Source organism: Acromyrmex echinatior, chromosome 2 (genome assembly GCF_024713525.1).
Source record: "Acromyrmex echinatior isolate Ae372 chromosome 2, ASM2471352v2, whole genome shotgun sequence".
Taxonomy (NCBI): domain Eukaryota; kingdom Metazoa; phylum Arthropoda; class Insecta; order Hymenoptera; family Formicidae; genus Acromyrmex; species Acromyrmex echinatior.
In genome coordinates this window covers 9,375,055-9,402,319 of record NC_141853.1, presented here as the reverse complement: position 1 = coordinate 9,402,319, position 27,265 = coordinate 9,375,055, and the positions used below count along the sequence as shown (strand labels likewise).

At 31.8% G+C, this 27,265-nt stretch overlaps 1 protein-coding gene across 5 annotated transcripts in view; it reads left to right on the top strand.

Moving 5' to 3' along the window:
- Syt7 (Synaptotagmin 7) overlaps positions 1 to 27,265 on the top strand; it is a 172,399-nt gene that overhangs the window by 43,074 nt on the left and 102,060 nt on the right. For 3 of the 5 annotated variants that reach the window (XM_011059385.2, XM_087403065.1, XM_087403064.1), the window contains exon 3: positions 14,240 to 14,481. In XM_011059385.2, the coding sequence (XP_011057687.1) occupies positions 14,246 to 14,481 (236 nt within the window). In that variant the 5' untranslated portion in view covers positions 14,240 to 14,245. Of the gene's footprint in view, positions 1 to 9,015; positions 9,739 to 14,239; positions 14,482 to 27,265 lie in introns of those variants that run through there. The other 2 variants (XM_087403062.1, XM_087403063.1) reach the window with 2 other exon arrangements.

Below are 27,265 nucleotides of genomic sequence, written 5' to 3'. Positions count from 1 at the left end.
AGTTTTATGGGCAATTAAAAAAATTCTACGGCTGCTGATCGCAACGGCGGCGCAAAGTAATTGCAATAATTTCGCTAAAATGGCAGAAAATTCAGATTGAAAGTTCCGGGAACTTTTAATTCCAACATGTTCTTCTCATTGAAAGGAGTTTGTTACAAAATGCTATGTTATAATTTTTTTTTACATACTTATGTCATTTGACGTCTGTTTACGAAATAGAATTAAAATGGAAACTGCTAGAAGGTTTTTACTTGGGAGAAGGCAAAACATGTTATATTTCTTGAAATGCCAGCGTTTGTTAAATCGCTACGTTAATCCCACTCGAAAGGCGAAAGGATTTACATACAATAGTGCCGAGATTGTACTGAATAATGGAATATATAACTCTTTTTTACCATCTGACTTATAGTTAGTTTTTTTTATTGCTTCTTTTTTTATTTGTAAACAAAATCTATTAGGTATATATGTATTCATTAATATACATATACATATATTAATTTAATAATAAAAATAGTAATTGAAAAACAGTATAAATGGGAAAAATAATTAAAAAATATTTATTTGACGAATATATATATATAAAATATATATCTATTTTTTAAAATAATTGTTTGGAAGCGAATCACGCTCATTGAAAGAAAAAAATAAATTTATATTATACATATAAATATTCAAAGATACACTTTTTCGTGAATATTAATTTTTATTTTTAGAGAAAATTACAGTAAAAAATACATATAAAAACGATAACAACAGTAAATAAAAAGAGTAAAAAGTAGAAAATCATTCGTTACGCATCCTCTCGAAAATATTGATAAATAAAATCGGATAATCATACACAAGAGATTTGATTTTATCGCTTACAGCGCGGTGAATTAAATAATATAAAATACGCCGACATAACATGATGCATAAATACGATGACATGTATTTACGTTTTAGAGAGGATTTATCGTAAATCCCGTAATGCGTGCTGTTAAACGGAATTTCATTTTCTCAGAATTGACACTCGAAATTCTAACTGTGTAATTCTTTGTTTGTATTGGAAAATTATGATTATTTGCTATACGTGTTTACGAATGCATCGTAGGTCGATAATTTAGCTAGTAAAACGAATTATCTCGCGATTATTATACCATATTGTGATTGGCTGTTTGCAATCAACAGATCGCTGTCTGCTATTAGCTCAGTTTTATCGGAATAAATTCTATTCGTGAAAAATCTTCCCGATCATGTAATATCGATGCAAAAACCCGTAACTCTGTCGATAACTATTTTCTAGTAGAGTAAATGAATCAAGAAACACCATTTCCTTTCAATGTTGCAAGATGGCGACATGTGCTTATGTTGCATTTTAGATTGCGGATTTGCATGACCGCATAAGCACATATAGCGAAGAAATCAATCAGTCGTTTATAAAATACAGATCATAACGAAACGTCATTCTTTATTTGAGATCCGTGATTGGTTGATTTTTCCTTGAATGCGCTTTGCGTGCTCTACATAAATTTGTCTGAATAGATGCATACGTTTTGTTTTCTAATCAGATTTGACATAAATGAGAATTTGAAGACATTATATGTAAAATGTAAAAAAAGTAAGATATTAAAAAAAGAATCTTCACATATTGGATAACATTTTTTATAATTTTTAAAATAATTAATTTAATTATTTTTAATTAATATTAGTTAATTTAAAGAAATATATATTTTATCTAATTTTATAATTACAATACATTTATATATTAAATATACAGTAACTTGAGAAAAGCTAGATTTTTATTTCTTTTCCATTAATGTCAGATAAAATGTTAAAAAGCTTTCTAGACTCATAGCCTTTAGCCATTTAAGCAACGAACGAATTGTTTATTGTGTGTGCGGTGCATATGAAATTAACCTGTGAAAATTGTTTGTACTAGCTATTTCGTGCTTTTAAATTCGAAATTGCAATAAGAGTTGTAAAATATTTTGCGCGCAAAGCAATTTAATCACGTTTCCTATAGAACGGAAAATATCGGACAAAATGACAGCCCTGTCTGATTCAATTGCTAATTGCATTTTTTTTAAATCTGCTACTAAGAAGCTTTTAATTAATGCTATCATTTTAGTAAGGGTCATTAAAATTCTCGAAATGAAAAGATTTCTCATGTCGTGATGAAGTATTAAAAAATTCAAAGAGAGAGAGAGAGAGAGAGAGAGAGAGAAAATTATGTATACGATACGAATTATTCATTTATATCTATGTACCTTTCCGAAAAGAAATTGGCAAATTGATTTTTCTTTCGTACTTTAATGAAGTATAAAAAAACTGAAAAAAAAATTATATATGTTCGATATATTATATTATGTATACGATTATTATGTATAATCTTTTCAGAAAAAATACGAAAATGAATTCTTTTTTATGACAAGCCCGTTCGCCATTTTTCTTTATAAAAGATCAATTATAAACCTATCAGGGAACTATTTTCAAATTATTACTGAATAGATATGTAGGGCATCCCGTATACGTAATTGACGAAATCACCGACACATATTGAATTATTGATGGTATCGTAATTTCACCGAACAGAGTAGCGTACATTTATACTATTGTTCAGTTAAATTAGTGTGCACCATCAATCACCTGATATATGTCACACATATGTAGAAACGTTCCAATTTTGATTGATTGTCCATTTATTATACCATCGATATTATTTAAGAATTCATGTGACGTGAGTGTTTGATTTGACCGATTGTGAGTGACATTAGTATCCTATTTCTTTTTCTCGGATGCGTAATTGTGGCTTGCAATTTTTATTCGTAATTTTAGTGTCGTGTTTTCACGAGCCTGAATAGTCACTGCGAATTTAATCCGGGTTTAAACGGTCCAACGGTTATGTTTCATGGAAAGTCTCAACTAAATTTCTGCTCGTGTGTATTTCATTTTTTTTTTTTTGCGTAAACTTACGCTACTCGTTACTTCGTCGCCTGAAATCGAGTACGAGAGCAATTTAATCGAGTCAAGGTTGTTCATTGCATCGCAAAAATTCATCAATTTTATCACGCTGCGAATTTCCCATAGTTGTTACTGAAATACGATGCAGTACGATCAATTTATCGATGTCAGTTGATTCAAAGTGAGATGGATGACATTATTCGCGTTTATTATATTCGTATTTATAACGTTGCAAATGCAGTGATAAGTGCAATACATACAATATCTACGTACGTATAATATGTTTTATTCCATGTTGAAATGAACACTAAGATAATGGTTTTAATCATGACTATATGAGCGGCTTAAATATTTTTTTATATACTGTAAAATAATATTTAAATGATATTTATTAAAATGACTTATCAAATAATCAAAAGTTTTTGGATTCTATATATAAATTATATATATATATATATATATATATATATATATAATTAATATTATTAATTAATATTAGATAATTAAAACGCAGTGTCTTTATGAGGTCTAAATAATTTTATAAAACGATAATCTACAATTTGATGTACAATTTATTTGCTAATAAAGGCTAGATATTATATAGTAACAATTCATATAATAGATAAAAATAGCGATAAAATAATTTATAATTATCGAAAGTCACGAATATTAGCTTACATATATAAGAATCTAATACGTTTAATTATAGTTATTAGCGATGTAATTTACAATGTTGCTTGTTTAATTAGAATGACGGCTCGGAGAAGGCAAAAAATAAAATACAATGAATTGTAGGAAGTATGAAGAAACTTTTTTATAGGCCATCTGTCTCATTCGGACAGATCGTGTGCAATTGCATGCATTACATGCTGCTTCACCGTATACAATGGTGAAGTAGCACCGAAGTTTTAGTCACGATTTTTGGTCACGCTATTCTCCCGTAACATGTTCGACGGTAGTTTATTACATCACTCGTCGCTCGTATCGCTACCGAGTTGGTATTGAATATGCTTAAACGGTGGAACACTGAAAATTTCAGCCTAGGTATCGCAATATGTCATACATAAGCCTTCACATTTTGTGGGTCACATTTGTGTCCAAAATTGATGAAGATTTATGATGAGCCATAACTCTTTGAAAACCCTTTACTGCAGTCGAATGTAATAAAAATAAACATTGAATATATTGAGATTGATCATACAAAAATTTAATTTAAAGTTTATATTTTTTAAATCTTTTTTATCTTATACGTATTTAAAAAAAATTTATCTGGACAGCTTCTGGAAAGTTATGTATGACTGAATCAATTGCGAATTCCTTGGGAATACAAATGTAGAATGTAAGTAATGTCAAGATAAGTATTGTGTAGAGATTAAATACAGAAATAATGTAGATTTTATATTCCGGAAGAATCAAGATTTTTTTTAATTTTATAAATTTTATTTTTGAGAAAAATCTTTCTAGAAAGCTTCTTTTAAAAAGTTGCGAACAATAAAAGATTAACAATGGTAAATAAAGTTAGCGAAATAACAAGTATCTCAACGAAATGAGAAGAGCTAATGGAAATTAGTGCTATAGACATTTATTGATCGGTTGCGTTTTGATAATGTAAATTGATTAGTATCTGGATGGCAATAGCTGTATTAGTTTTGTATACTTGTTCTATAACTTTCCAGATATCCCAGTCATTTAATGCCATTCAATCATCTAATTGGCATGAGTTTGCTCTTTAATGGAGAAACGGTTGACCTGCCTCTCAAGAAGCGTAACTGAAGTATTCGATTTGGGTCTTAAGCATTTCTTTGTGTTAACATTATTATAATTTAATGTAAACATTTAATTACGATGTTTGTTTTATATATATTTACATAATTGTTCAATCTATTCTCATTAGCTTTTTCTCATTTTGTTGAGAATTCACAATAAACTTATTTCTTTGTGAACTTCTGAAAGTAAAAATGGATGAAGATAATTTTTGTTAAATTCAAATCAATTTCACAATTATAAAATCATATTACGTCATATTTATTTAAAATTTTATATTAAGTTTAGATTTGAATATTTGTAGATTAGGAAAATATAACGACTAATAAAATTATATTAGAAAAAAAAAATATAATATATTACTAAAATTTTTAAATCGCTCAAAGAGAAAAGAAAAACGCTAGCAAATGCCGGCGATTTAATTCTGTCGCGTTGTGTACGCGTTTCAACGTCACGTTTCGAAAATAGCGAATTTTCTCTCCCTTTCAAATTCACCCATTCCACTTTGTTCCTAAAATTTGGGAAGAGAGAGGAAACGTGGACCGCCCGTGTAAACTTAAAACCGCTAATCCCATTACACGTACCGGATGCGCTTTCGGGCAATCTCGGCGTTTCGGAATTCTGACTGACAGTCTTCTCTCCGTTCCGCTTGCAAAATCCACTCTATCTCCACGTGCTGAATACGCTCTGACGCGAGCCTCGTTAGCATACGGATGCACATACGCAAAGGTGGAAATCGTGTAATTGGCTTTTCGACGATGCGCGGACGGACGAGTGGCGGTCGTAGAATGGGAGCGAGAGAATACGAGGGGATGAAGTCCTCGGATCTACGGCATCTACGGCACCGGGTTACGGGGTAACACACGAGCAGAGAAGGAGGGCAACAGCTGGTCCCGGTAGTGGCCTCCGAGCGTGGACGAGCGTTTCCGGAGAGCGCCGAACCCGCCGTCGTGTTGCTCGCGATTCATCCGCGGCATTCGTCGAGCGGAGTCAGCGGAGTGCGCGGCGAACGGAGACGGCGCCGGAAGCGGACGAGGACAGAAGCGCACTGTCAAGGGGGTAGGCGAGAGGGTGCGCGGAAAGGTGGGAGGGAAATTGGGTGAGAACGAAACGGGAGGTAGATAGCGTACGATACGATCGAGCGACGGATGTTCGGCGGCGACGGTGGCGGTGGAGATGAGAAAGAGAGAGAGAGAGAGAGTAAAGAAGGGGTGGGAGAGGGTTGGAGAACGTTATGCATGTTTGTTGTCTTTAAGGTGGCAGCAGCGACGGCGCGAACCGCGTTTGACCCCGCGGCTTTTTCTCACCCGTCACATCTATCGTAGTAGCAGGGGGTGCGCGATAAGTGCCCGGCGGCGTTTGCGTTTCCCGTTCGCTTCCAGAGTACGCGTTTTTCTGCTCGGTGCGACGGTGAAGATATACAGGTCGCTCCCGTGACGTTTTTCCGCCCCATCGTCGACGGCGCGCGCACATACGTGTATACACGTCGCGCAGGTTTGAATCCGCGTGCATGCGTGCGTGCGTGTCGTCTGTCTGCGTGTCGTCTGTATGCGCGAGCGAATGAGATGAGCGTGCGATATGCATTTACAATCGTGTTGTGGGTTATTATATGCGAGCGTTGGTACACAAGAGCAATTGATAGTTTGATACGTACGTCGGCGCGACTCGTTCGTCTCCATCCGGCGAACGCCCTACGGCCCTACCGGAAGTGAAGCGGACAGATTAATTACGTCATTGAACTCGCGCGCCGTCGAGACTTCCGTCTCGATTGAAGGCTCGCTTGGTTTTTCTCCAAAAAGACGAACATGCGCTTGGCGCGAAACGGGTGTTCCACGTTCCTTTCAGCGGCGTGTGTCTTAATTGCCTCGTCATAGCTCCGTATTTTTTTTTATCTTGGCGAAACGCCAGGAACCTCAACGGGAAGGCCGATCGTAGGAAAATTTGGCGAAATGAATGTCGAGCGCGCTCGAGCGAATGATTGCTCTCATTGTCAGATGCACATTTCTGCACTCCTTTTCCATCCGCGGAAATGGAGATGCTGAGAAAGCATGGTGTTGGAGTTTTATCACCATTCAAATTATTCTTTCCTTGAGGTGTTTATTTCGAGATGTTTTATAGAAATTTACGTCAGAAATTTTCGTAATACCTTTTCTCTTGTTAAAATGATGAATTGATGTGTATGTGTTTTTTTTATTTAAAATTATTGAGAATATATATTTTGTAAGAAAAATTTTAGTATTATAGAAAAAAATCAACGTATAGACAGAATTACACACAATATTCCGCCTTTTTTCAGGAATTGCTTTTTAATGTCGTGTTTTTAAAAGTATTTTTTAAAAATATGGTTTTCTTTGAGATTTGAGAAAAAATTGAAACTGTGTCAATCTTCAAAGAATGTACTACGTAAACCCGTTGTACAATAACTCTATGTGTACGTTATTTTTCAAAGAATATACTGCGTAACCTTTATTTTCCAATAACTTTGTAACCTCATATAGCTCCGTGCATAATGTGTGTTTAAGATATATTTATCAACCTGTACCAAGACTATGAGAAAATGCGATATCATTTTCCAAATACACTTCGATACTAAAATTTTACACATTCAAAATTATGCTTCTTTATTTTCAACGTTATAAAGATATTTTTTGAAAAGAGTTTATCTCATACCACTTTTGCCTGTAAAATCCCAGTGATAATTCGAAAGCGATATCCGATATACAGAGAGGAAATTACTATTTGTTATTGCTTGCACCTTTTTCGGAATATTTCATACGTAAATTGTATTTATAATAATAAATATTTGTTGAGTTTTTTATTTATATTGCTTTAAACGACATAAAATACAATATTGAATTTAATTATCAAATAATAATTGTTTAAAAAAATTATTTTTAAGATTTAGTAGCTTTTGTCAATATTATTATACAATTTTTATAATAGTTTTGTATAATATTAAAAGTACTTTTATAAGTAATAAATGACTCTTTTAATTAATTGCTGGTTGTGGCAATTACTACAAGAAATGATTATGACAGAATTAGTATAATGCTAATATTTGTTCTCATAAATGTTAATTTGTTAAATATTAAATTATTTGAATTACTTAATTAAAATTTAATTGTATGCATACATTAGCGGTTAAATCTGCAAATCTATGACATATTAATAAAATACAAGCACACTATTTTCGCTTAGTTTCGTAATTTTTTTATAATATAAGTTTTACCACAAAGTTTTACCACTTTTTTAAAGCAGGGATATTAAATTTAGCAGTATTTACTTAAACACGTTTTAAGTAAATACTAGTATTTGCGAGAGCAATTATCGGCTCGAGAGATAATCCGAAGACCGTAATCTTCGCGGTGGAACTTTAATTAGGATTGAATCTTAACTTACCCTTATTCGTGGGTGGAATTTCAGGAATTGTGCTGGAATGATTTAAGGGAAGAAAATCTCGCTTGCGTTGCACGTTATCTATTTTTGCCAGTGATTTATTTTCGTTTCGGTGATTATTATACCTCAACTTGACGGCTTATTAAGAACATCTAATTGCTTTCACATTCAAAATTACAGTCTTCGTGCGAACGTCGCCAAGACTTATTATTATGATATCTCGTTTGCTTTATATTACCAAGAAAGTAATTTTGCATTACGTAATTTGCATTAATCGCATCGTAATTGATGAAATCGTATATCAACGAACAAATCTGGCTTCTGTTAATCAATCATGTAAGCTTAATCTGCGCAAATGGCCTATTTTGGGAAAAATATATTAAAATATACGATAGTGAATTTTTATTAATCAAGAGCGAACTAAAACTGAGAAGAGATAACAATTTTTGCAAAGTTACTTTTGGTATATCAAAGAACTTATGATATTTTCGCAAAGTAGCAAGTATCTCGTATTAAACGAAGCTTAAATTGATGTTCAACGACGTAACCACCGTGAAGATTAATTTTAACGATCTCATTTAACTTTAAGAAATTCTCGGAAGCTCTCGACGCTCATCTTCCAAACTCAACGAGTAAACACGAAATTTTTTGCGTATACTCTTGATATTCTTTCTGTGTCCTATGTTCTCCAAATTGTCAAGAATATTGGTGTTGGTACGTGGTATAGGATTTTAAAGTTTTGAAATACACTAAATTTTTTCTAAAGTTACGACATCGTTGTAACTGATGGGCATGAAACTTTTGTCGATCTGCCAAGTAACCGTATTACTTTTCCAACAACAGAAGGTAGTTTCGCTAGAATGCAATATTTGTCTATATTGTGACACTCCTGGTTTTCCTGATCTCATATAGATTATGGCTCGGAGTTTATCATCCATCATTTCTAACTTTTCAAGACGTGCAAGTGAATAATTTGTCTTTTAAAATTTTTGCGAGATGTTATTTTGTTCTAAGAAATATTATGAATTACATTTTATAACATTATCATTTCGAGCGGAATTATTTATTCGTTGCATATAAAAGTTAGAAAAAGTGACGTATCAACGAAAGTTGTGAGTAATCTTAGGTACCTGGGGGGTGACAGCCAGACGGGAATACCATCAGTGAAGCTGAAACACTCGTTAAAGTTCTCAAACTGTCTGAAAAATTTATTAAACTAAGAGAAAGGTAATCCCATCTGGCTTATAACACGCACTGGTTATATCTTTTGCACTTGTAATACCTTTTTTTGTGTTTAAATTTTCAAATTATGTATGAGTTGTATCAAAGGACTACATATCTGCTTCTCTCATTAAACATTGTATTTTATGTATGCTCCTGGGATGTAACTCCAATCTCGTTTTGCATAAATTAGTTATGGAGCTTTGACAGAATGCTCTTCAACGAGCATTAGTTATAGAGCTTCAAAAGGTTTATTAACATAGGTGAGACTTTCGTTAACAAAAAACAGTTTCTAATACCGCAAAGAAGGAAAACATGGTGTATATGGGACTTGCGGGTCAATACTTCTCGGAGCTGGATCCAAATTTCAATGGCCCTCCTAGAGCAGTCGATCCAGCAGTCCGTGCTCGCAAACTTGTAAGTAACACATTTGCACAAGCAAAGTTCATTTAATTATACAATAATTGACGTAGCGTAATGAAACGGTGGCATTATAGTGCTTCATAACGTTTGGCTTAATGGACCTCTTCCATTAAATAAATATATTTACAGACGAGACATCATAAATTTTTTAATCGGTTATTATTTTATCCGTTACTTTATTTATTATTATTGAAAGTTTTATGTGTATAATAATGCTAAAATATTTCTTAATGAAAATTTATTTTTAATCCATCTTATACAATATATCTCAAATATTAATGTTAAACCGATGTGTTTTATTTATAAATATATATGAATGATAAAACTTGCATCTTTTACATTTTTTAATTCATTAAAACTTTACATTTTAAAAGCTTTTTATCTGCTGAAAACTATTATACCGACATTTTCGCTCACTTTTCTTATTAATCTGAACAAAACAAGAAAGAAACTTTTTTTCTATCTCGTAAAGATATTTTAATCAAAAATAAATAATTAACTTATGATAAAAGTTTATTTTTGGATGAGTTTATATTATAACGATATTTAAAGAACGAAAACTTTTTCCATTACATGAAATTAAAAGCATTTATAAGGCGCTTTGTGATGTTACACTCGAGCATTAAGAATTATTATGAAACGTAATACATATGTAATAAGTTCTCCAGAACGTAATATCATCTTTCTTTGATCAAACAGTCTTTAGTGTATACTTTAATACACGAAGTTTCTGACATTGATTATGGATGGTTTCTATATTTCAGTCTCTTTACAATCTGTATGAATAAATCCTTAACGTATAAAGCTATGCGATTTTTACTTTTTTACGTGGTATAATGCAATTTTCAATATGTAAACCACGTAGCAGCATTTATCGTAATCCGCGGTAGTGTAATTTTCAATAACAAAACGAGATGTGCCGTGTGCTTAATCCTTTTGCATTCACACATTTAATATATATAATCCTCTTTGTTCAATTCAAGTGGACATTTTATTCTATATAACTTTTACGTATGAAGTTTTCCATGCTGTTATTTACACCTTTTTTTATATCAAGAAAATGAAATTTTATCTATTATATGTGGACCCACTTTTTTCCTATTAAAAAAAAATGAAGAATATAAATCAATTTATGAAAATATCTAAAATCTAAAATTTTTCCATATTATAGATACATTTTTACTTCTGAAGTTATTGTAAAGAAATAAATTTATTTAAAAAAAGAAATAAATTTATTTAAAAAAAGTTTATAAAAGTTTTTTTCGTGCTAAAATAATCAAGCACTTATAATATATGACCATATATAACATAATACTAACTTATATCGCTGCGGTATAATTGCCGCATCAGCTGCAGGACGTTCTGTATAATTCATCGGCTTTTAACGGACGAAAATGTCAATTGTGTGTATTGTGCGCGTTTAAAATTGCCTGAAAGCCATCGTTGATTAGTCACGCATGATTGTGCTGTATTTTCTGCGTTCGCAACTGATCGTTTTGTCGACCGATAATCGCGTTTCGATGGGATGCGTGACGTAACGGATTTAAATAGTACCTCTTCTGTGAGTGAACTGCTTTTCATTCCACGATGGCTTCGTCGCATTTGCTACTGAAACACGACTTGAACGTTAATGAGATAGTGCTGTATTACATTATTATCGCATACCTTTTCCCCGTCCGTATTCAACATTTGTCAATATTTCTGCAAGGAGTAGAGCTTAATTTATATGAATTTATATTTATTATGTAAATGTGATGATGTGTATAGTCATGTGGAAAAGACATTGATCATATATATTTTATCATAGCTTCTTAGAGGATAGGGAAGGAAACGTATTTGATCGATGCTGAGGGTTTATATTACCTGGAAAATCGAGAATGTTCATCATACGTTTAGTAGTGTAAAAAGCATACATTATAAAGAGGGCCGTAATATGCCACATTCTTAAGATATAGGAGTTGCTCGTTTTAAGTCATGGTTTTTATCTTGTCGTTGTGGACATAATGTGTATAAATTATGGACACATGAAACACGAGCGAAACGGTCCCGAAAGGAGACATTGAGTTTCTAACTACATTAATTTTGTACGTAATTATGTTGTCGGGAAAATTGCAGATGCTATTTCAAATTTTACAGAATCAAATCGATACAGTAACATTTCCCATTCAGAGCGCTTAAATAATTAACAGCGAAATCTTGAAGCTTTCCTCTAGAATGCTTTGTACTTTTTTGTATTCATGTCATCCGCTTAAAGAGATAAAGCGAAACTAATTTATGGAGTACCTACTAACGAGAACCGAGACTACATTTTGATTCTACCGTGTAAAGGGATGAACACATCTCTTGAATATAAAATGGTATTTAATTCTAAGAGTGATGAAACCACCTTAGACAAGAGTGATCATTTATTTTGGATTAGAGGAGAAAATTTACGCACATTATTAAGGTTATTTTTATCGTGTATAAAACGAGAAGATTATTATGTTTATAGTAATTTATTATAGATTTCAAAAGTATGCATTTAATAAGAGAACTTTTGTTACAACATTAGAACTATAAAGCAATCAAACTAATTAGTTTGTAATTTTCTTTCTAAATTACTTAAATTTATAACAGTGCAATTTCTGAGATTTTCTGATACTTTTATTGAAATGTGTAAAAGATAAAATTAATTTTTTTTCTTTATACTTTTACTGTTATACTTTTTCCAAAGATATAAATAAATTAGTGAGTATAAAAAGGATATGTGAAGTATTTCTTGTCAAATTTTTTAATATTAATAAAAAACTGTTTTAATTTCATTGAAAAAATTGATAAAATTACTTTTGGGAATTTAAATAACATTCAATATTTTTGACATTTTTGATTTCTAAAATAATTATCTACATTGAAAAAAAGAGTGGCTCCATTAATATCAGTTTTGATTGAAAATAAACAAATCAGAATTTTTTGGTTGAATTCATTATAATTTTAGCTGAGATAATTAGAATTTTGATTGATATGATCAGAATTTTCTGATTCGTCTGTTTTCAATCAGAATTCTTTCTCAATATATTAATTTAAAATTTTCCACTTATATTCTTTCTACACTCTTCTTTCTACATTGTTAACAAAAAGAAACTAATTTTATAGTATGCTACAGATACTTATTTTATTTTCAAAAATATCAAATCTATGGTAAACTATAATATTTCTGATATAAGAGATCATTTCGTATTGAATAAAATTTCAAAACATAATACAAAATCTTTGAAATTACATTATCATTTTGTTTGAAAACTAAAGAATTTGATATTAAATAAAAGAACAATTCTTTGCATTCTTTTCCCACTCATTTTCAACGTCTTTAGGTACTTAAAAGCTTGGAACAAGCAGCCTATTTGCGTTCAAAGCGTAGATTTTAGATCAATAAGAAAAAAAGCTTATTTTTGAATAAAAATGAACTCGTATCCTTTCTATATTTACCGATTTAAATATGATATACTTCATAGAAACTAATCTAATGATGAGCGAATAATTTGAAAGCGTGAGACATTGACATTTTATCATTTTTGCATTGACGTATTGACCGGGACGTATAAAACCCGACATGCCATAATGTACAGATCAAGATAGTGGCATTCATAGGAGTGCCCCAATCAATCGGGTATCTTTCGATCGAAACATATGTGAGTCCTTTTATCTCGTACGTGGTCTATCTACGCTACGGCCGAGGTTTAGCCGAAACCGAAATAGTTTGCGCGCATGCACGTGTAGATACCACAAATTGCTAAGGCTGAATCTCATTCGTGCATGGAATGACAGGACGGTTTGGGTTCATGGGCGTAACGTCTAACGCGATACCTCCTTCGACTATTGAGTCTGAGGGACTGCATGTATAGTTCCGTTGTTAAGGTGTATTCCGTATTGACCGGGCTCGCCTTGGCTGCAGCGGACTCGTAGCACCACTACGTGCGAAGTCTGCAAATGAATTTTTCGGACGTGCTCGGCTATGCCGGATTTTGTCATTGGAATGAAAAACATACTTTCGTGGTCGCAATAAGATCCATCCTTAAGAGACATCCTTAAGACACTTTCTTTCTTTCTTTTGAAAAAAAATCCCGCGTCTTTATGTTCGTTGAGTTTACGGCGTCGTTTCTTTTTATAAGGTTGATAATGCTCCCGTCTCTTATATGTCGTGTACAAACGTGGTAAACGTCTCGTTACTTTTTATTCACGAAATTTACAGCAACGACCGTAAAAGACGACAGATTGTTTCGTGTGAGTTACAAGACTTAGGCCCAGTTCTAGAACTGGAAATAAGGATAAGGAATAAATTGAACCTCGGTTAAGAGTTAACCGTGAGTTGTGGAACTGGGCCTTAATCATTTATTTCGATCCGTTAGGTTACCTTTCGTGTCTCAAGGGAGTGATACAGACGAAGGGAATGATACAGATACGAATGATGTAAATGTGTCCGTCTCTCAATCGATTTGCGCTTCCTTATGCATTCCAGGTGGGCATGGAACGCCGTGACGTCATACTGACAGCAGTTTTCGGAACAGTCGGTGCTCTCGCAATTCTAGTAGGACTCGCATTAGCAATGTGGCTCTATCTACGCGCCAGGAAGTCCAAGCAACGGGACGACGATCTCGAGGACCAAAACGATAATGGCGACGGCTCGAATCAACAACAATCTACTAAGAAAAATGGTTTTCTGAATCTGAAGACACCTCTAATCAGCACGAAAGCTCTTGGGTAAGTGCGAATTTTTCTTTTTTATTAAAATAATTGAGCAGTTAATGTTATCAGTCCAGCTCTGAATTTAGTCAATTTTCCATACAAATATATTCTTTCAAGGAAATTTTGAATACTATAACGGATATATAAACAGATATCTTTTATATTTTTTGTCTTTATTTATCTTTTCTTTTATATACCGCAGTCACTAGTGGCGATATAATATTTCAAGTTTACGTAAGAATAAATGAATACATTTTACGTTGACTTTAACGAAAAGTAAACAAACTACAATCGTTATGCGTTTGTTACTTTTATTTGCTCGCAAGTTTGTCGCTGTTGACGTTGTTCTGAATCACTTGAAGATACCACAATATATTTGTAACATGACAAAGAGTATCATTAATCTTGAGCTCTTCTTACGAATAACTAAGAATGTCATTCATTATATTTTATCACATAAAATCGAGTACCTTCATTGTGACATTCGTGTCATTAAGCGAAGATGAAATAATATTTTATAACAACGTAGCGATGCTATTGAAGACAATTTTGTGTTTATTTTCTCGCACAATCGAGTGCGTGATTTATCGTCGAACATTTTCTACGCGCGAAGCTCGTAGATCGCTTTATTATTGTCTGAGCAACGAACGGCAATTCTACGTAGTAGTACAACTAAATATTAGTCAGACGGTCAGACCCGTTTGAGTATCAACAGCGGAATTGCCCGTCGGTAAGTTCGTTTTACCGGTAAAAGCGTTATCGACGATAGAATTTCGCTGTGAGAAATCTTCCGTTTCTCGAGCCTGAATAACGGAAACCTGCAGAATGGTTGTACCAGCAGAACGTTATTGACGAATATTATCGTTTATATCGCCGAACGATACTCGACGTTCGTAACGAGGATCATTCATTACGGGTCGTTTATTACCATCTCTAGCCGAGTAATCAAGAGGTCCCAATTTGTTACGTATATCGCTTAACATGGCAAAGCGAAACTTGACACTGTTACCAGGTAACATTCGCTTTGAAATATTATTTGATTCTGTGAATTTCTGATTATTACGTAACTATAACTTTACGAATTATGTATGTGCCGAGATAAAGCATACGTTTGAAACTCGCTATTAAAGCAGCATATTGTAATTTATCTTGTCTTTTATAATCTGTGAACTGTGTAAAATATACACATTTTTGGCAAAATTGTTTGACATTTTAGAGAATGTTTTTTTACTTTTAGAGAAGTTAATTATTTAGTATAATTTTGTTGACGTATTATACAATTAATACGTTCTATTAGTTCTGAGCTTTATTTTTGATAGCGGACTATATCTGTTGAAGCAATTAAAAAATTTAAATATTGACGTTTGCTCAAAGATTTTTAATTACACAAATCTATTCTATTAATCGCACAAATATATTCTTGAGTTGATCAAATTTACTGATATTAGATTATAAGACTGTTAAATTATAAGACTGGCTTTATAAGACTGTTTTAGACGATCTAAGATTCGTAGAACTAGATTCTAGGCTATTTATAATCTTATATGCATTTCAGAATATGAGTCTACATTTTAATATACATTTTATGTTGCATTTTGATTCTTTTAATTTTTTATTATATAAAATCGTAATAGATTTTGAATTCTAATATAAATCGTTTAAAATGAATTTTAATCAAATCTTGAGAACTTTTAAATTTAAAGCTCCACTTAGACGATCTATAATTCGTGTCAGAAATCAAGATAGAATTTATAATTTTTATGCTGTGTAATACATACAAAAATATTTTGAAGGATTATATCACACACACACACACGCACGCACACACACACACACGCGCGCGCGCTCCTACATTAAAATGTATACATATATAAAAATAGACGGCATTAAACGAGTTTCATGCAAATAATTCCTCGAAATTGTGCACCAAGATTGGCGCATATTTTCGACATTCACTGCGTACGTGATGATTATACTTTTCTCTTATATAATCTGTTAACATGTTTTTGATGTGGTTATTTTTACAAAATATACGCAGTTTTAGATAGTTGATAATATCCAAGAAAGAGTGATAATTTTGTTGATATTTCTATTACGATGTCATTAATCTTGTGGTTTATTTTTTTGAGGACCGTATACACGCTGTTGTCTGTTGAAGATATTAAAAAATTTAATCTTTAATACACACGATGATTTATTTCCTTTACTATTGTACATGATGAATTATTCGTGTTCCGGATTAATTTTTATTACCCTTACGAGTATTACAACAAATATTTACAACAAATATTAAGTGATTATTTCACATTTTTATTACGTCTTTAGAAAGTGTTTACAAAAATTGTAAATTAAATATGAAGGAAAGGATAGAGATTGTTTAGTGTTAGGTGCTCTTAGTATTTCAAAGAAAAAAATGCTCTGGATACGAATGATCTATATTAAGGGTTAAATATTAAGTTAGAATTTTTAATTGCTCGACCAATGCCAAGTTGATATTCAATGTCATATGTTGTCACAATATTATGTTTTCTAAACATCGTCCAATTAAAAAAAATTGTATAATACAATATAAACGTAACTGCACGAACTATAGAGAGACTAATAATTTCGCTAAGTAACATTTCAACAATATTTTTTTCTTAAATAATTTTTAAGAGATTTAAAAGGATATAATAGTTCTATCGAAATTCGATTATAATGTAAATTTCATTAATTTTACGGTTTATTTTTCAACGGTCAACTATCAATTAGAGATATTAAGAAATTTAAATATTAGTATTTGCTCGAAAGCTTTTACTTGCGCAAGTCCATCTCTCCATTGTAGATTGACAGTCCTTTGTAATTCTATCTCTTGATGGGCATTTGGCTGAACTCTTTAAATAGAACTGGGCCCCTCGACGTTTATATGAAGTAGCTAGAACAATCGTTTGCGAACCATTCACGTAACGTGCTTTTCATGACTACTTCAACTGATGTTTCTCTGTTTATATTTTTCTCCGTTAGATATAAGATACGCGTGATATTGTCAAATGCGTGCGTAACCGTATGATTGACATACAGACTTTCTATTCTTTTGTATAGTATTGCACTGAAAAACGATAAGCTATTCTCCGATTTTCAAACGAACAAAAAACTGTTCAATGAATATCTCGATATCCACAGAAATGATCGACATTTTTCAACGGTGTATTAAAACATTTTTAACCGGTTATCTCACAACAAAATAGCGATGATTGAAACTTCATTTCTTCTATCACTTACACATATCTCAATAATAAATGGAAATGCAGGAGAAAACGAAAAAAATTTATTATTTTTTTTCCTATGGTTTGTTTTTCTTGGAGAGAGAGAGAGAGAGAGAGAGAGAGAGAGAGAGAGAGAGAGAGAGAGAGAGAGAGAGAGAGAGAGAGAGAGAGAGAGAGAGAGAGAGAGAGAGAGAGAGAGAGAGAGAGAGAGAGAGAGAGAGAGAGAGGGGGGGAGGCGTACTCTTTTTACATCAGTGTTGTAAACGCGTGGAATGTTTATTTTCACGAGAGAAGCAATATATACACACAAAAAAATCATAAAATTGTCGCAATCTGCATATATATTTGGTTTTATGCCAAATATCAATGAGAGAGTATTAAACGTGGAAATAGAGACAGTAATCCATTCTAATCGTATTGGCGATTCGATTATCAAGAAATTTGCATGCGATTTGGTCCGGGAAACGAGTAACTGCGGAATTTTCCACGACAGAAGGTAAAAACAATGGATGTAGCAATATACAATTTTCAATGGCTGTCGAGATTGTGGCCCCGAGTGTATGCACGTTTTAGAAATGCGTTGTGACGTTTATTCTCATGCTTTCCAATATAAATCGCGATGGAACAAAACGCGTCGTATGAATAGCTCGAGGGGAATAACGGTATAGCTGATCGAAAAGCAGAAATTATTCTCAAATTTTATCATTTACTCAACTTCTATAAATACGAGCAACAAATATTTTACTACTTCCTTTTTTGCGAAGCGATATTTTCATTTTACAGAGTATTAGTTCTGTAACAGCGAGAGCAGCACGACGGAGACGTTGCATGAATTTGTATGAATGTATGAATGTCGCGTGTTACGCATTTCTCCTTCTTTGTAGAAGAAAAAAAAAACAGTTACAATTTAGCGACTAATCCAGAAATATGTAGTAAATTAACAGAGTTTTCGCGTAATCCCACGTGTTCTTTTAATTCTCCATATTCATGAATGGAAAATATGAATGGTGACGTGTTATGGAACTCGGCACTCGTGCGGCACCTCGACTGCAGGGAAATCAGGAGAACACGGTGATTTATTTGTACAGTGCGAATAGCAGCGCATTAGTATTTCGGCGTAGTTTGGGCTGTTATGATCGTTAGTACCATAGTTCTCCCGGAGGAACCTGAAAACTTGTGCGCGTCACTGAATTATTACCTCTGCTGTTTCATCCAAATTGGTGCGCCGCTGTTTTGAATTCGCTTGTTGATTTTCAAAAGTATTCTTCGAAACCTTCAACAGGGATTTACGAAATTTTCTATCGGCGAACAGATCAGCACGATTGGTAGCGCGAGCGTGAATAAGAATCGATTCCAAGCGCGACCGTGGTGCTAAACCACAAGAGGGATTTCGTCGGGAACTGCGAACGCTCGCTATTCACGAAAATGGAAACGTCAACGATGTATCCGCAAATCGAGCAGAGTTCTTTCAGCGAGAGGCCGAATGCCAGGTAATTCAGTGGTGTTGAATGGAAAATTCTGGAAAACAAGTCTGCTCCAACGAATACCAGTGAAGTTTCTATCAGGCAAATCTGCCGGATATTTTTTTGTTTATTTTTTTTTTTTTTTCGTTAAGTTTCTCGTAACGTATAAGCGATAGAACGTGTGTAGTTGTACGTGACGTGTTGTGCATGTACATACGAGGCCGTAATCGTATTCGAATTAATCTCGGATACTCGTCCATCTTCTCTGAAATAGGCCTGCAACTCGCTTCGGTGGTTTGCGGTTAAGCTGTGTTTGTGACGACCGTTAAAACACTTCGTGACGTCCTCTTGTATCGTCATCTTTTAGCTCAGAGAAAACGGTAATCTTGTAAAGACTTTGTAAAGAAAAGTTAGAAGCTGGCAACGCATTGACGTTTACGTCAATACAATTGGGCCTTGTGGATTTAACGATCGTATAATTCGGTTGCTAAAATTACGAACTCGTAGATAAATTTTAGATCGTTTTCTACATTATTTGATTTTTTGCACTAAATGATACGGACCAGACGTCTGCTTATTAATTCTTAAAACACATGAGTTATTTATATCTATGCTATCCTAAATTTTTTTAAATTTTTAGAAAATTACTTTAATAAATAAATAACTTTTATAAATAAAATAACTTTTTTCCTTAACATTTTTAACCGACGGTTATGACGGTTATGGAGAACGGGGATATGAAGTTTCAATTACTTTTCAAGCAGAGAAACAAACTTACAAATGGACTTTAAAAAGAAACTTATTTGATAGCTTCTTTGAAGCTTCTATAGTATATAATATATATATATATATATACGCAAATATTTCTTATTATATTACTAGTACTAAGGCAACTATTTTGTATATTTATCTTTAAAAGTTTGAAGTCTAAAATATGCTTAAACAAGTTTTTTATTGTACACATTATGAAATTATAAATTTTTTAATGTATAACATCTTTTATTATTTTTGTTAAAATAATTATTAATATAAAATATTTGATTGTAATAAAATATATAAAATATTTAATTTTTTTGGGAACTTAATAATTGTCTAGACAATTGAAATTATATGTTTAAATTTTCTCCAAATTCTTTAAATATTGTTTTAGTATTGTCAAAATATGGCCACGTAATATAAATAACTTGTGTGCCACTCAAACTAAGATGATGAAAATACGTAAAAGAGTTATTATACTATAATTTTTTTTTATAGCTTCGCATGATAAATCTTTAAAAATATATTCTTAGAAATTTTCTAAGAATATATTTAATTTTCTGAATGTTAATGATTCAGCTATACTTTTTACGAACTGTATACATACTATCTGTTATTCGCGAATTTATTCAAAATAAATCATGCGACGAGAAGTTAATTTTATTACTTTACTTAGCGTTTAATCAGGAAGCGTGTGCGAATCGTGTTGAATCTAAATACTAATATCTACACAAAAGACAAATTCAAACATGTGAAAGTACAATATTTTAAGGCATCAATTCCGTATTATCGAATATATGAGCGAAAATATCTATGAGACACTCACGACATTCTTAGTTCGTAATAAATCTCGCATTTTTATCAAGTTTATTCAAGTTATTTCTAAACTTGGTGCTTAATTAGTATCGCTTGCATTTTAAATCTACATAAAAAAGTGTAATGGCCGTGTTTTTTCGGGACACATAATTATCCAATTACACGATCCGGTAATTATGATATGATAACAGTAAATTCTATTTAAGAAGCGACAAAAAGCTCGAATCAAATGAAATTTATGACGTATAAAAATGAAATTTATATGGTTAGCGAAAAGTTACAGAGAGCTAGCAGAAATTGCAACTGTGGAGGTATCTCGAATATCTTATATGAATAATTTTTCGCTGTTTACTATGTCTTTTCAAATATTTGTCAGAAATATCATGCTTTTAAAGAAGAGCGAAAGAGATATATAGATGACAGAATTTTGATGCGTTTTAATACAATTTATTATAATCCGTTACTTGCAAAAGTAAATTATTTGATTTTTGCTATAAATAATTTTAACTTTGAGCACAGGCAAATATTATAATACTATTACCCACATTTTCTAAAATACTTATCTTCTTAACTAAAATCATTATTTCACACACTTTATTTATAAGATTGTTATCTTATATGGAACTAATTTTAATAATTAATATAATCTTAATTCCTATCTGGATTAATCGCCTTCTGAAAATCTTATTATAAATTGCATATATCGTGTATATTCGTATGTAGCTCATAGGAAATAATTTAATTTTCTCTTTAATTATCATGAAAAGAACAGAGTAAGAATGATGAAAAATTATAAAAAGTATTATTTGAAATCATAATGAAGAGAGCAGACCTATTATTTTTCCTCTTATAATGCGTTATTGTTTTATCATTTATGTCTTACACATTTATAAAGAGATGTAAAATATATAGGTTCATATATAGGGCAGGAGTACAATATACATGTTGGAAAATCTTGAATATTATATTTAGAGTGTTAATCAATATCGGAAATTATTTAGATTACCTTTATTAAAAACCGAAAGCTGTAAATTAATCATACTGTTCTTGTAAATGTCATCCTAATTACAAGTTTTACGTTCATGTAAAATTTCAAACTGTTCTTCCAAATTTATATGTTTTTGAGAAAATAACTAAAAATTGATAAGAATTAAGAAAATGACAAGAATTTATGAAGAAAATTGATCTCTTTCTTTTTCTCTTTCTTTCATCAAGTTTTTAGTTTGACTATATAAGTATGTCACATCTTTTATTAAAAAGTATATACTGTGTTTGCATCGATGTGAATGCTTGAGATTTACTTTTTTAGAATAATATCGAATCTTAATGAAAATATTAGATTTTTAAAGTTATTACATTATACAATCTACTAATGGAAATTTTCAACCCAGCGTAGATATGTAAACAGAAGAATTGAGAAGAGTAGCTCAAGTTACGAGATTCAGGCAGTGTAGAATGCATAAACTGTTACCGACTAAAAAAATAATCGCTACTTTGTTTCATATATTTACGGTACTGTAAACTTTGGAATGCAGAGACAAATTTAGAATTAAATTAATTATAATTTATTTCTCTTAATTTTTCAATTAGCTTTGTCGCGACTAATGTTGAATATTTTAAATGTTTAAAAGTTAAAATTCCCCATACTCTATTTTCACGTATTTTTGGATTCACGTTTTCGCGGATGTTTCTAACATGCGAATGATGTATTTTTAAAATTTGATATATATGAATGACATTATGAAGATGTAGCGATCAAGTTTCTGCTTGGATTATATCACACCACATAACACTGTACGAAAGTCTTGTAGTTTGTGTTTCTTGTGAAGAACTTTTCGGTGCTTTTATTTCAGGATACTAAATTATGTAGACTCCCAAAGAAAGATTGCGCCTGGCTGACCAAGCATGTGGTCATTCTACTTTCCTCGTCTTCATCTCTTTTATATTCTTTCACAGAGTATTCTAGGAAAATTTTTACTCATAGCAGAACTTTGGTATTTAAAAAATATTCCAGAGACTTAAAAAATTTTTACAATATTAATTGCTAATGTTTTTAATAACATTTTATTAGATTAAAATATGAAATCAATTTCAATAGAGATCATTGGGACAGCGTGATAATTATATATACATATTTTTTATGATGGATTTCTAATAATGGATATAATTTAAAATAATAATAATTGTTTAAGTAAATTTGAGCTTGAAATATAGCTTAAATTGTTAAAAATATGAAGCTTAGTTTAATATTCTGATTTTTACTGCCGTAAATTTATTGATCAACACAAAGTGATTCATAAAAACTTTTTACTTCTCATGTTGAATAATCGTGTTGCGTGCATTTAAAGTTGTTTTAAAAGCTACGATGCATATGCTGCACTCAAATGCTGAGATTGTTACAACGTTTCGCAAATGATACATATTGTCATCCTGTTACTCGCGACAGTAAAATTGATCCTGTAAGCAGCTGCGCAACCGATGTGAACGCGTACAACAGCTCGGTATCCTAATTACAAATATATATATATATAATGTCATTTGCGTCCTTGGCTTCTTCGTTAAGCATTTGATTATTTATGCTTTATTTGGTCCTTGAGAATAAATATTACCTTCTCCTTTGTATTTTTATATTTATTTATTGCACAAGTTACCGTGAGTATTAAATCTTATGGATAAAGTATATTTACTATGTATGCAGGATATTTTCCAGATAAATAACTTCTTTTTAATTTTTTTAACAATATAATACAACGTAGTATGCAAAAATATATAACTAAGACTGTTTATCAGCGATTCTGAATATATTTATTATGTATCACTTAGAATGCGTTTAATGTATCGAGAGAGAGAAGAGAGCTTTTCGCTATCAAATATGAATAAACTTGACTAGCTTAAATTTTACGAATCTCGTAAAATTCTTATAAAATTTCTCCTTAAAATTTTCTTAAATTACCCGATCGACTTTTATTGTTTTATGAACTTTCAACCTATAAACACGGTTAAACTTTTCAAAATAATATCAAAATTTGCTTAATACAAAAATAAATCTTTATTGAAGTAATGTGTTTCTATTAATTTTTATATAAAATTTTATTAAAAATTACGTTTTAAATTATACCCATGTGCAAATAAATAATATGAATTAACAAAATTCAGTATAATGCATCTTCATGAATTAATTCCATTAAATAAATCTCTTTGTAAGAATAAAAAGGATATATTTAAAAAACACATTTATGCAAAACGAATTATTAAAACAATACTTACTTATGTTAGAAAATAAATTAACTAGATAAAAGATGAAAATAATTCAAGCATTAATCAACTGAAATATTAATGTCTTAGAGAAATCTGTGAGAGCTTTTTATTACGTTGCTTCAATATTAATCAAAGACCAGCGGCAATAAATTGTTTCGGAATGAAGCTGAATAAATTGGCACGACCTGGCGGGAGGTTAATTTAAGCGCGTTTTAATCGACATGATTACACCGTCTTGCGCTCAGCGGGAAATGGCGAACGTTCTAATAAGAGGTAACAAAGTAATTAACATCGATTAACGTTCGAACGACCTTATAGTGTCCAGCTTTATTCATCAAAGTCAACTGTTATTACGTCACGTCGCGCTTTATGCATTTTGCTTGAAGAGAGAAGAAGATAATAAGTACCATCTTAGGTCGGTCGAACCCTTTCCGTTGAAACTACAATTATCTACGATGAAACTTGTTTTCACCTTGCAGTAAACTGAGTTTAACAAAATCATCAAACGATTTATCATGTAACCAAAGAAGCTTTCTCGTCTCTTAACATAAAAAGATGCAGCATTAATTAAACTTAATAGAGCATTATGGAATTGGACTGATGGATTAAACTGAATATGTATTTTTTTATACATGTTATAGCTTACGTACTGAGTATTACGTCGATAATAATCTCCGTAAGTGTATCATTGTACTGAAGCCGCGTATGAATTTTTTCAGTTATTCAATATTTATGGCGAATGCACATCTCTCATAACGTTGGCTATTTGACGTTATGCTCTATCTTCTTCCATTTTCCTCTTTTATGTCTTTCGTGCTTCATCGTTTGCGACCATCCTTTCTTCCCTTATTCTCTCTGCCTTTCTTCCCCTTCCGATTGTCCGTTGAATTCCTATTGTTAGCCGATCGATATGTAAGCGTGAGAGAAAGGGAGAGAAAGAGTAAGAGAGACAAAGAACATGAAGGGGAGAAAAACAACGACGTAAGAGAAGCCAAGTGTTAGCATAGGCATCTTATAGATTATTATCGAGATTCTAGATAATCTTTGGAATGAAACGTGTAGAAATTCTTTAACGTAACAACAAAATATAAATGAAAAATATTTTTTTTGTCTCGTACGGCGACCATTCGTTTTCGCCATAATGCGATATTTATCGAGTGTGGATATCGCGTTTAATATCGCAGTTATAACGATATACTTGGAGATTGGTCGTAAAGGCACGTTTAGCTGAAGTATCGGAATGATTTATTTCCGACATAAGGAGGAATATTGCCGCGTAATCATATCCGCTTTAAGCGAGGCTAAAGGAAGCTTTACTGTTTCGAATGAAAATACGTTTTTTTCGATTCTAGGATATGTAAAAGAATCTTTCGGGTTTTATAAATAAAGAATTTTATGCTTTTAATTATCAAACTTTCTTTTTTCTCTTCTGGATCAAATCTTTAAGTCAGCTTTTGGAGAATAATTGGACTAAATTAGACTGCATAAATTCTATTTAGTAATCTTATTTAAGATATAAGAGTAATAATTCTCCGGAAAATATTTCTTTTGTAATTTAGTTTTTACAATTATTTTTTACGAAATCTTGTACGTTCTTATACTTAAAGAAAATCAGTCTTTGCGCGGAGCAAGCACGAAACCGATTTCACTCGGTTTCGGAGGAAGGAGGTTTTGCTTAGAGAGTGGCAACAGAAATGACTTTTCTGGGACAAAAGACAAAAACACTTTTGCTTGAAATTGAAATTGAAACGAAGGATGCTTAACAGTAACAGTAGACTTTTTACTGGAAGCGAAAAAACATTTACCATTTTGAAATAAAAGTGAAACAAAAAATAAGATAAGTAATTTATTATATTAACTGCAAAACGGGTGATAAGGAAATACAGTATTAAATTTAAAAAGAATGAAACACAAGTTTGACATGAAGCATTTCAGGAAGATTATGTATATCATGAGCACAGAATAAAATATTCTGCAAAGAAAGAAGGAATGTTTCAACACGTTAAATATACTTTACAGTGATTTAAAACGTTTCCGTTTTCCGAACTGGATGAAACCTATGATGTTACATTATTGATTACTTCAAAGCGTTTTTGCTTTTCGATGTAACGTGCTTGATAGTATTTCAAGCACTGTACATTAAAAAGCTTTTGTTTTTTTTTCATTTAACACACATGTTTGATAGTATTTTAAAACGGTCTCATATGTTTTGAAGCTTTTTGATTGATTAATGTTGCGTCGATTCTATTGACCGTGTATAAAGGAAAGCAATTTCGAACAATAAAGCGAACACGCTTTTGATTTCAGTAGTCTTGTTACATCAATATGTGCGTTTAGCTTTGTATTAGATCGCTTCAAAAGTCTGTATGCATATTGTGATACACTTTTTTAATTCAAAATTCATTGAATTTTTTAAATAGAAAGTATGATCAATGAAGTGACAAGAAAGAAATTATTAAGAAAGGGAGAAAAATAGAAAAAATTATATTCACAACAAATTAATAAAAGAATATGCATTATTCGAAAAAAAAAAAATCAATCTCGAAAGAATTAGTTCTAATCCAGAACGGAAATAATTATGTAATATATAATTATGTATTCGATTTCAATGAGGTATTGTTCCTGCATTTCTAAATTTGAAATATCTAAGAAGTTGCTGAACTCGTCTGAGCTCTAACCAATTCCACCTGCCTTTTCTCACTTTTGAACGGCGTAAAAAGAATAGGAAATAGTTTGCCAACTTCCTGAGGCAACAGCGTAACTGCTGCCGGATTACGTGGCTCTCCCGATAGACTAAATTTACTTTAGTTTCCCGAGTGCGAGTGATATTCCTCGTACAGCGAGTTTTTAAATTGGAATCGTTTTGTGCCATGTATCCGGACTTCGTTATTGCATCATTAATTTAATAGGTTGGAACATTGAGATCACAGTTTTACTCTTTATCGTGGAATAATAAAAGGTGCGTAGCGTATAATTGATGAGATCCAATTGTATAAATTTCCGTTTCTACTTTCGGAAAGGAAAGCTTTCTATCGATTTATATGCGATTTTGAAGTGTAATGCCATTAGTTTGAATTTAAGTTTGTGTAAATTTTTACACAAGTATAGAAAAATCTATTCTACACGAAAAGAATGGTTTTGCTGAAGTATCTAAAAATTTAGCTTACAAATCTGAAAATTTTATTTAAATCATCAAAATAATTAAGTAGAATGCTAAGTAGAAATTGGTTGTTAGAATGTTAAGACTTTTTACGACATTAT